The 12184-nt window shown below is 36.6% G+C and overlaps 1 protein-coding gene across 5 annotated transcripts in view; it reads left to right on the forward strand.

The window, feature by feature from the left end:
• Sugct (succinyl-CoA:glutarate-CoA transferase) overlaps positions 1–12184 on the forward strand; it is a 709004-nt gene that overhangs the window by 312001 nt on the left and 384819 nt on the right. For all 5 annotated transcript variants that reach the window (XR_011707951.1, XM_071614148.1, XM_071614152.1 and 2 more), the window contains one exon: positions 4806–4903. Coding sequence is in view for 4 of the 5 variants with exons in the window: in XM_071614148.1 (XP_071470249.1) it covers positions 4806–4903 (98 nt within the window). In the remaining variant the exon portion in view is untranslated. The remainder of the gene's footprint in view (positions 1–4805; positions 4904–12184) is intronic.

A 12184-nucleotide genomic window follows, 5' to 3' on the forward strand; every position in this document is an offset into this window, starting at 1 on the left:
TTGTTCTTTTTATAAGTAAGTTTCATCAGGAAGAAAGAGACAGCTGTACCTCCTGGGGAGAAATGTGGCAGCATTGTTTGTGATGAATGAATGGGATTTACTTATCCCTTCTCTTTCCAAAATAGAATTTGATATACTGGTTGATTAATACATTTTGAGGAGGGTTTCCATTAGGGAACTCTTAGGGTCAGGGGTTGGAATGGAGCAAGAACATTGGTTCAAGACTTGGCTGTCAGAATGTCTTGCTGTGTATAAAATGAACCTTGGTTTGTAACAAATTTTATTTTATGTCCCTTAACATGATACAGAAGGGTAGGGAAAGTGAGCATATGTAAGCTATTTTAAGCTGATTGATGCCAACACTAATGGGTATTTCTATTTGAAGTATATTGACATCCTTTTAAAAATCATTTAGACTGAAGGCTTCTTTTATTGGAGGCAATATGCATTGGTTCTCAACTTTAGTATGCATAAGAATCTCCTGGAGGCCCATTCTCAAAGACTTGATTTAGTGTGTCTGATGTGGGTCACAGGGAACTTCAATTTTAACAAGCACTGTAGTTGATTTTGGGGTAGGTGGTCTGAGGACACTCTAGCATAATTCTTAAGGCCTACTGTAAATCTTGTTACTAGTCAGGTAACCTCTGGCAAGGTACTGAATCTTACCTAAGCTTCCGTTTCTCCATGTATAAAATGTAGACTAAAACACATAACTACAATAACTTGAATGGTTTCTTAAGAGTTTGATTAGGTAAGTAAAACAGTACAATCCTGGCTCATAGTATGCACTTATAAATGGTCTCTATCAAAATTGGATGGGGAGATTGTGATTCTAGGGAGGATCCAGTAAGTACTCTTCTCCCTACTCTTCCACCCAGCACAGTGGTAAAACCTATGCAGAACGCATGGAGTATCTGAGGATTCTGAAAAGTGAACAGTAGGAGAATTGAGTAAGAACCTCAGAATTTAGAGTACTTCTAAACTGGCAGTAAATTTACCAGTTTTTCCATTATATGAATACAGTGGAGCCTGAAGCTGTAAAGTGGATGCCAGGCACCAAAGCTAAGATCCAGAGATGCTCTTTATTTCTGGTGCAAGGAACCTGAAAAGTAAGCTCTAATGTAAGAGTGTGGAAGTCCTGTTTTTTCCCCTCCCCACTTTCTCATGCCCAGCCCTTGAGTAATCCTGTAAGTGGCAGGAAATTTCATCTTCATTGCTTAACTGAGGTCCTAAAGAAGGGATGAATCTGTATTGCTTTTTCTCTATTTTTCCACTGCTTAGCTTTTCTTCCCTGGAAGTATGCTTGAGAGTGGGGTAACTAATGGGAAGCCCCAGGGAACTGGAAAGTTCTGGAGAGATTGCAAAGAGTGAAGATCTTTGAAAAGCAATCCTTGAAGTTGTTTCTGGACTCCTGGGCTCACCCCTGAGCTGCACATGCACCGGTCTGATTCTAATTAGCATACCAAACATCTTGAGAACAGGGTTGACAATAGACGACTGCCCCAGTTGTAGTGTGATGGACTGTTAAGTGAGGCATATGTAGGACACATTCAAATAACACTGCAAAGACTTTGAAACTGAACCAACATTAGAACCGAACACATAGAAGGTAGTTGGGAACTTGTAGCTTGGACCTAACCAGGTCAGTTGTTTGCAGAAAACAAAAACATCAAAAATGTTCTATAGGGCCTGGGATTGTGGCTCAGTGTGGTAGAGTGCTTGCTTTCCACTGGTGTGGCACTGGGTTTGGTCCTCAACACCACATAAAAGCAAAAAAATAAAAATAAATAAAGTTTAAATAAAAAAATGCTCTGTAGGATTCAAACAAGACCCAGGGACTCCTGACACAATATTCAAAACATCCAAGATACAGTCCAAAATTACTCAGTATATGAAAAACCAGAACTTGCATGACAAAAGACAATAAATAAATAACACAGATGTTGGAATTAACTCATGAAGACTTTAAAACAGCTATTATAAAAATGCTCTAACAAGCTTTATAGACACTGTTGAAATAAATGGAAAAGTAGAATTGTTTAGAAAGAAATAGAAGATATGAAAAAAGAAGGAAATTCTAGAACTGAAAAGGACAATAACTAAGAAAATAAATAATACTTTACTGGAGATGACAGAGGAAATAATCAAGGATTTGGGAAATAAATCCATAAAAATTATTCAGGCTGAACAACAGATAGAGTAACAGTAGCACTTTTTTACTCTAAATCAATTATTGAACATCTGTATAGAAGAAAATAGTAACCAAAATCAAAATTGATAAATGTAATACTAAAAATTTTCAAAAAATTTCTATCTTTCTGGATAGGAAAGGGAAAACAAAAGAATGAAAAAAATAAGAAATTCCAATAGTAACCTCAAAGTATCAATTACAACATTAAATGTGAATGACTTAACCACACCAATGAAAAGACAGATGTTGTCAGAAAAGATAGGAGAAACAAACAAAAAACAACGGCCAGGTGTGGTGTCACAACCTGTAGTCCCAGTGACTGAGGAGGTTGAGGGAGGAGGATCACAATTTTGAGGCCAGCCTCAGCAACTTAGAGAGATCCTAAGCAACTTAGGAGACCCTTCCTCAAAAAATAAAAATGGACTAGGGATGTAGCTCAGTGGTAAAGCACCCTTAGGTTCAATCCCCAGAACCTACCAACCCCTCCAAAAGAGTGGGAAGTTAAGGTTTGAGCAGATTTAATAAAAGAAAGAGTTAGCCAACTGAATGTCTGATGGAAGATGTTCCAGCCAAGGAGATAGTTGACTGTTAAAGTCCTGAGGCCCACATATGGTAGACATATTCCTGTTCCAGCAAGAAGCTAGCACTGTTGCAGTGAGGAACCTAGGGGGAAAATATGGTAGAAGGTGATGTTAGGGGTAACTGACTCTGCTCTGTGGAGCCTTTGAGGCTGTCATAAGGAGGCTGTTGTCAGCTATTTGTGTCATCAGGTGATGGGAGCACTAGAGTTCTTTGCCGTTTCAGCTATCATGTTTTACTATTTTTATGGAGCCAGTCTTCTTTTTCTTCCCTCTCTTTTTTGAACAATTATACCTCTTTATCATTTCTTTTAAGGGAAACATTGCTTAGCTGCAATAGTTCACATTTATTTAGAGCTCAGTAGTTAAGCATTTTTTCATAGACAGTTTCATTTTATCCCAGGCAGCACTTTTTTTCAAGCCCCTGAAGAATGTATGTGATCACAGCCCCTGAAGATGTCTGTCTAGAAACATTTTGAACATTGGCCAGCATAGCTGCAGACAGAAGGACAATTACTTTGACCCACCATTTCACACCAACTTTAAAAGAGAAAAGAGGTTCAAAAAGTCAAATACAGAGGACATGTGGGCACCTCAGTCTCCCTTGCATGTAGTCACTCTGTACATTTTTATGTAGCTATGGTGTATTCTGGGTGAGGCCAGACTTATAAATTTTACCTATGATTTTTGGAAGGCACTTGTTTTTTCTTTAAATGACTTCTGAACTCCCAATTGGGGAGGCTTTCTGACCACTGGACAAGCCTTGAGACCATTCTGGGATCAGATGTGCTGATAGTGAGGTTTCTAGCAAAAGCACTGTATTTGGTGTGGCCATTTTTAAAATCTGGGAGAGTAACGCTGTCTATATCATTCCCTAAGGGAAACGAGTAAGTGGAACATGTGAAAGAGGAATTACACCATTGAGATGGTCTCTTTGCTCCAGGGAATCTTCTTCACTTCTCTCTCCTTTGTAAGATGATTAATGGATTGATTTTATTTAAACTGTGGGAAACAAATGAAACCATTAAATGTTTATATTGAAAGCAAATACATAATAAAGGCAGTGAAGTTTTCTGTATGCCACATGGCCTGCCCCCAACCCATAAATGCGCCTTCTGACTTTCCAACACAACCGCCAAACCCTGCCTCCACACATTCTTTTCAAAACGTCTTTTCCATTCCAAATCCACTTGGTACTTTCATTATGGTCTTGTTAAAATTGCAAGATGTCCAAAGGGATTTGCAAGATAGATTTTCCCTTTAGTGAGAAGCAGCAAAAGAGGAAGTATATAAAAGCATTTCTAGTCGGTATTCCTTCAGGGAGACATACTAAAGAAAAGTAGTGTCACTCCTATAGCAAGAAGATCTTTTAATTTGATGTCATTTTAATGGTTAGCATTTGGGCAAATGTATGGCTTTCCCTTTATTTTAGCACTTTGTACAACATCCTGGATAGTACTATTGGGACAGATAATATTATTTTATTTACATGTGGAACAAATAAGTGAAGGTACCTATAAGATATGTTGATTGTGGGCTTCATGTAAGGGCAGGCATGTACTTAGGATTTTGGTTCATAAAATTAGGTCAGTTTTATCTGATTTTGAACCTCTCTTCATATTTTGTTCAGATAAGACTTTTTGCGGATCTGATAACTCTTCTCATAATCTCATATATGAGTACAAGATATTATGGAGGTCTGAAAACTTTTTTTCTGTGCTCTCATTGTAGGCATAAATGTAGTGAAACCTTCTTGTAAATGACAAACCTATTCATTGGCATGACCCATCCTAATTGTGTGATTGTTTCTTCCATATCCCCTTGTTGAGAGTTATAAAGATCAGAAAGGAATGGTCTTGGAAGGGACACTTTCATAACACTCTAAACTTCTCTTTGTGGGTTTTTGGATCTGAATGAACACATGAGAGGTTTTTCCACGTTGAAAATTTCATCTATTACTAAATTAGAGCTGGTCACTAGGATCCAGTAGGATTTACAGGTACATGAAATACTTTGCAAATATTTTTCCCTTTTAGATCTTGAATTTGCCTGAGTTGATTGATGATTCCAAGTATAAAACCAACCATCTTCGAGTGGAGAATAGAAAAGAGCTTATTAAAATACTATCTGCACGGTAAGCTTGGATCTAGCACATATACATTTAAGAATTAATATGCAATAATAATTTATTTGGTGTTTTTCTGGAGTCTTTTGTGCTTAGTGAGATTGGTTTGTAATTCTCTTCCACTTCCCAAAATTGGGTTAATGGAAAGCTATTTTAAAGCTATGGTTTTCTCTGTTGTTCAAAGACATTTGAAAGTATTTAAATGTTTTATTCAGTACTTAGTCATAATGATATAAATAAGTCACAATGACTTGAATCAGGTTTCCTCTCTGTGGCCTATAACTGTTTGGATTTAGTATATCATACATAATAATAACAACAATAATAATTTAATATTATTTTGGTTTTTTATTGTGTTAAATGCTCCATACATTATCACTTTTATCCCTTATAATCATTGTCTGAGGTAAGTTTTATTATTCTCATCTAACAGATACAGAAACCTTGGCAAACAGAGGGAAAACCAAGAGTTTAATGGTTTTTCTGAATCGCTGTGTGAATCAAGATGATGATTCTGGGCCATTGAAAATACCAGATTGAGTTATGAGTCATAAAAGATTAATGTTATTTAATTACAGTGCTTAATTTCTAAATTATCCATTCATGTCAGGTTATGCTTTTGTATTGACTTTGCTTCAAGGGGGGGGGGGAACCCTAAACCCCAAAGTAATAATTCCTACTGTATCATAAAAGTTTCACTTTCATTTGCTTCTAAACTTCTCAATCCATAGACACAGTCTTTGTGGATTTTTCAGATCCAAAATGCCCATATGAAGAGTTCTTCCATATTGAAAATTTGTTTTAATCATACAAATAAATTAGGCCTTTTTGTTCAAATATCATATCCTGTCTTTTGAAAAGGCCCACTTATTTCTATGTAATATCTATCAAAGTTCTAAGAAAATATAATTGTGCTAATGTTGCTTTTTGTTGTTCCCTTTATATTTTGTGATTTGTACATGAAATTATGAGTTAATATTCATTTGCTGATTGTCTCTTTCTGGATTTTAAACATTTCTCTACACAGCCTATCCTCTATGTGCCAAATGCTCTTCATGTCAATGGGGACTCTGTGTGTGAGATTGATACCCACAGAACAGGGGAATGAGAATTGTGGCCCCTTTCTTGATCATTAGTTAAATACGATTCTGATTCTACCGCAAAGCCCCAGAGCCCTCAATGATTAACCTTTCTCTACATGAGAATTGGCCATTTATTTCAGCCTTTTGCCTCTTTGCCTCTTAAGCATTTTAAATTCATTTAATTCATTGATATGACTTTTTCCTTTCACACCATGGTTACCAAGTTTCAATAATAGGCACTTGTGAGAATCTTATCAAAAGCTCTTTGATAGTCTAAATAAATTATGTCCACGCTGTGAGAAGAGCAGATCCCAAGAAAAATATAAAAACTAGGCAGATATAAGTATCCTCCCATTATTTAGTTGCCAGCACTTTGATAGCTTCAGGAACCACAGAGTTAAGTCATTGGTTTCCTATGTCCTCAAACTTTTATTCCTTGCTAAATTCTGTTATAAAATTTCATTGTGCAAAGACTTTTAGCAGGATGCATTACAGATTTTTATTCTTCCTCTTTGGGGTGAATTAGTCTGTCGCCTTCTTTGCACTTTTGTACACACAGAAATGGGAGTCTCAGCATTTTTGAACTCTTAAGGTCTGTTATATTTCTATCAGACTCAAGAAGATCAAGTAGTCACAGTACATGGAAGGAGATGGGGTTAGTCTGAAGGGAGGAAATAGGGTAGGGAAAGCGCATCATCACAGATACTGCTGTTAAAATACAGCAGTCTGTTTGGAGGCCAGGTTCATGCTCTCTTCTGCTGGTTTGTTGACATTTTTTGGTGCTGTCTTATGACTTGCCATTTTCTGAGTCTCTTCAGCTCAAGTCTCTTCTCCTCTCTGGTGGATCAAACAGTGATGACCAGGGGAGATTAGGGAATTGATTCCTTCTCATTTATTATTTCATCATTTGCTTTTTTGAACAGATTGTCACTGGATTCATTAGTGCTGCTTATTGCTTGGCTTTCAGAAGTCTTTGCTAATGTATTGAAATTTATCATTTTCTTTCTATGATTTTAGGTTTTTTTCTAGTATTCAAAACCTTTAGCCATTTTCTACAAATTATGAGATTAAATGTGGTCTCTTTGGTCTGATATCCAGGGTTTTCCACATCTCATATCATCTTTCCTGCCTGCTTTTCTCCTAATCTGCTTCCATAAAAAGGCCCTGCTCCAGCCACACTCCCATTTGGTTTCTTTTGTTTCTTCTCTGGAATACTTCCCAGACCAAGCGTTCTGTGAAGCACAGTCCCGCCTGAAAGGCCAGTTCTACATCTCCATGAAGCCACCCCTGACATCTCTATCTAGGCTCCCTGTCAGGTGACAGCACCTGCAAGAAAGCAGGCATTCTTTTTGTGCCACGTATCTAGCCATCAGTTTTCAAACACAGGCACACTCCGTGTTCACTGTTGCTGGGAATGAGTTTGCTTAGGGGTCTGCTTACCCTGAACTTCTGGTCTTGTTGTGCATGTTGTTTCTCTTATTTCACAGCCACCTCAGAACTTGTGAATTACTATAAGTTTGTTTCATTAAAAACAAAGCCACAATTAGCTCCTAATCACAAAGAGGAAGCAGGGAGAAAAGAAGGAGAGGAACCAGCATTTGGTGGATGCTAAGTACAGGCCAGATAAATATTAATATTGTTATTATCTTTCCCACTTTGCAGGTGAAAATTCTGAAGTTTAGGGAGGTTATTCCTAAGTACAGGCACATAGTAAATAGTTAGAAATGAGACTCAGAAGTTCATATCTTTTCCATATATCACAATATCAAATTACTTCCCTAAAGTAGTATTTTTGTTTATTTGCTAAGTCAGTATTTACTGAGCACTTACTACGTGGCAGCACTTTTGCTAGCTAACATAGGGATAGAGAAGTGAATGAAACAGACCAATTAAGTTATTGAAAAATAATGCAGGGAAGGGAAAAGAAGAGTGCCAGAAGTTGGGAGTGCGGCTGGGGCTTTTGCATTTAGGTTGGTTAGGAGGACCTGTCTGATAAAGTGACATATGATCAGAAGCCTGCAGAAAATGAGAGCAGGAGACTGGAAGACATCTGGGAGGAGCATTCAAGATAGAGGTGCATGGTGGAAGGTTAAGGAGTGGCATAGAAGACCTGCCTGTAGGTGGGTAAGTAAGAGAAAGGGTGAGGGATGGGGTTAGAGAGAGTGGGGTAGATGATAGCAGATCAGGTAGTGAAAGTCACTATAGCCTTATGAAAAACTTGTAAAATAAAGGAATTCTTTTGATCATAACATGGGTTTAATTATCAGTGAGTTTGTTTTTCTAAACTGAAGATAGAAGTCTGGAGGAAACACTGTACCTGTAGAGACATCAACGTGTTCCAGTAATGTAGAGTCCATAAGGGCTCCTTTCTTACCTGGAGAGACCAGAAGAAATCATGAGTGTCAGTGTTTTTGCTTCTCATTCATTCATTTGCACACCACTTATCAAATATTTATCAAACACCTACTGTGAACCAGGGACTGTTCTGAATATGGCCTTAAAAAAATAGGCAAAAATATCCTGTCCCCTGGACTTTGATTAGGGCGACCCTTTCAGAGTTTCTCAAAGACATGTTTCCTTTAGTTGTCATTGTCCTTGTTGTTTTGAAACCTGACACAACAACATTTGTTTTGATGAGCCTAAGAAGTTATTCTTCCATATTTTTCATATAACCTTTTCAAAACATTTGTTTTTTGCTTTTGTAAAAAATATTGTAGCTACAGGCTGTGCCTGCTAATCATTTGTTGTCTGTTTTTTAATTTTTTTTCTTTTGAGCATGTTGATATACATGCTACATTTTTTTTTCCCCAGGGTGGTTTGCCAATCACTTCTATAGTAAAAGCATATGTTTAGTGACAGTAGCTACATTACCATGTGGGTGTACCATGTTTTTGCCTGTTGTCTGCTATTAAACACTACATCATAGGCACTTTTCCTCAATGCTCATACACATTTTCCTCAGCTTATATTTTTACTTTAGAAAATCTTTAAAATATGTAAAAATGTAGCAGGATTTGAGAGAATGAATTAGCAGTGCAGATTACTTTAAAAATAAACTCTAGGAATGATGGATTCACTGCATTTATTAAAAAAAAATTCTCACCCTGTAAACCATATTTGATCTCCAAAACTGAAACATTTATGGATTTTGACAGAGTCTGTTCTCTTAAATAGACATATGAATTTCCTCTTGTGCTTCAAAATCTTACTTCGAAATATTTATCTTGAGCAATTTTGAATATTTCCCTCTCTGTCCATGATAAGCATTCATTTAAAATATTGAGAATCAGGTGTTCTCTTTGTGTGCTACAAAACTCATATAGACTTTTAGAAGTGCCTGTTAGAGATGTACATCACTTACCTCATTTGTCTGTTGTTCTTGCTAAGTACACTTTGAGGCTGCTCTCTGATAGCATCGGCCACATTCCGGACAGCAGCTGCCTGTTTTGGTCATCAGCTGTGTTTTCCACAGCCAGCACACACAATTCCCCTCAAGTGCTCTCAGGTGTTGCTATTCCCCAACCATGCCTGTGAGCAAGTCTTTCTTAATTTTTTTTTTTTTTAACGTGGACTGTCCCCTTGAGCTTGCCATTTTATCCAGAGTGTTGCAGAAAGTCTGTTTACCCAGCTGCTAGCATTGAAACCTAGGTACAGCTAAAGCATATTAAAAATCCCTAGCTAAAACAAGGAAAAAGAAAAATTAATAGAGACTAATTCAGGGCCTTATAAAGCAAAACTCCTTATTTGCAATGCTAAAGAGAAACAAATTCTTAACCCTGTGCTATTGACACACTGGATGAGTGATAGTTAGGCATTCAAGAGAGAGATGGAAAGTTGTGATGTCTGCTGAATCTGAGTAGGATAAAGATAATGTATTAATGATTGGGGAGAGATAATAATAAGATATGAAATGAGGATGAAGGAAAAGAGAAACGGTGGAGAAAATACAAATACAATTCATTTTATTCTCTCCTCTTTCCTCTCCTTGCCAACAACTTATTAGCCACTGACAGTGTACCCTGGTCCTGTAGGTAACAAATATGAAAGATGAAGCTTAGGTTTTTTGAGGAGTTTATTATGGTTTAATCAGGAAAACAAGTAAAAGGTGTTTTTTGTTTGTTTGTTTGTTTTGAGTGAGATAGCTTGTGGGAAGTGCCAGGGTTAATGTAGGCACACTGCTTTCTGGGGCCCAGAGAGGGGGCAACTACTTCGGGTGTGCATACATCAGGGAATGCTTCCTGGAAGCCTTGCCACTTCAGATAAAGAACAAAAATTAATTGGGCAGGTGAAGAAAAAAGTTAATTTAGAGAAAGAAATATTAACCTGATACTGATAGAACTTTTAAACTTTATAAAAAATGTTACCCAAGTAGAGGGAGTATATATCTAAATGGTCCTAGCAAAACTATTTCTAAAAATTTGGTTACATGGACTCCTCATAAATAAAAGTAACAGCATTAGATAAATTTGCCTTTTCAAATATCATGGCAATTTATCTATTAATTAAAATCAATAAATTATTAAAATAATAATTTTTGGTTTTTGATGATTTGATTATTTTCTTAAACTAAGTTTGTGATGTATAATTTAATATTTACCTATTTTCAGAGTATTGTGAAATTAAATGACATATTTCAGGACCTTTGAAACAAAGGTGCTAAGTAAATACTTGTTGAGTTGAAATAAGGGTTTATTAAAGACCTTCTAATCTGATCATTTTTAAAATTTGGCATCAAACTACTTTTAATAGCCTTGCAGAAAATGGTGGAGTTGAACCTGGATCATTTCTTGGCTCTGAAATTTCAGAGGTGTATAATTTAATGTTAATTTAAAAAAAATCCTGACATTTTGATATGATAAGGCAAATTTGACTATTCTTCTTCCCTGCTTAGGTCTTTTGATCCAGAGCTTTAAGGATGAGTTTAAACCATTAACCTTAGTATGTGTAATTGCCTCTCCCCTTGTCAGCATTGTGCCAGCCACACGGAACCATTTAGTACTCCTTATAATGTGGCCTGATCTTTTAATCCTCCATGTCCTCCTGCATGCTTGTTGCTTTACACTAAAATGTAAAGTGTCTTCATCTTACTGGTCCCTATTATTCCTGTAAAATAAGCACACTTTTCAGAAGCTTTTTCTGCCTCTCTTGTCTGTTGTAGGCAGTCCCTCCTACGCTGCTACATCAAAGCATCTTTCGCACTCAGCTGTCATCAGTCACTTATTTCTCTTTCTCTTTGACAAGACAGTAAATTTCCTAAGGCAGAGACTATGTCTTTTTGATTTTTATTTCTAGTGCCTATTTGAGTTTCTGGCACTCAATAAATGTTCTTTCAGTTAGTGAGTGCATGAATCAATGATGGGTAAAGTTATCCAAGAACAGCAGAACTGGCCAAAGGGAAAAGAGGGAAGATCTCCAGTGTCAAGGCCTACAAAACACAAAGAGAACAGAGGTGGCCAGAAATGACTCTGCACTCATCAAGGAAGTTTGTGTCATGATCAAAGAATATCAGAAGGCCTGATTTGGAGACCCTGCTCTTCCATTAACTCTGTGGTCTTGAGCAAGTCATCTGATTTCCCTGAGACTTAGGTTTCCTATATCTAACATATATAATAATACCTATGTCACAGTGAGCCTTACAAATGGGAACAGCATGAAAACAGATAGTACAGTGCTGAGTGTTCAACAGTGCCCAGACTATGGGAGGAAGCTCTCGATTGTAAATTATAAATTTCCTAATTTAAAAAATTTTTCTTTTCTTGCTTTCTTTTTTTATCATTCAAGTTCTATATCATTCTTAGATCCATGAACCTCATGTATTGAAGAGATTTTTTTTCTGCCAAACTGTAATTATTATAAGAATCTATTTAATAAGTTTAATTTAACTGTCAATCAGGAATCTTGATTGGGATTACATAACTATGTATTATTATTATTCTGATTTGATTTAATTCTAGCAAGAATAAGGCATGAGATTTTAGTTGGTCTGTAAGGCCTTGTTTTAGGTAGATAAATCGTTTCAATTCTTTTTTTGGAAAAATTAAAAATAGCTCACAGGACTTAGGAATACATTTAACTTGTACAACTTTCCTAATGAAGGTTATTAATAGTGCCCAGTTTTTTGTTTGTTTGTTTGTTTTTAGCCTAAAGTGGATTTTAAGAGCCCATATTTTTTCCCTTTCAAAAGACATCTGTTCTTCAGTGTGGGCAA

The sequence above is a fragment of the Marmota flaviventris genome, chromosome 1 (genome assembly GCF_047511675.1).
Source record: "Marmota flaviventris isolate mMarFla1 chromosome 1, mMarFla1.hap1, whole genome shotgun sequence".
Classification (NCBI taxonomy): Eukaryota; Metazoa; Chordata; class Mammalia; order Rodentia; family Sciuridae; genus Marmota; species Marmota flaviventris.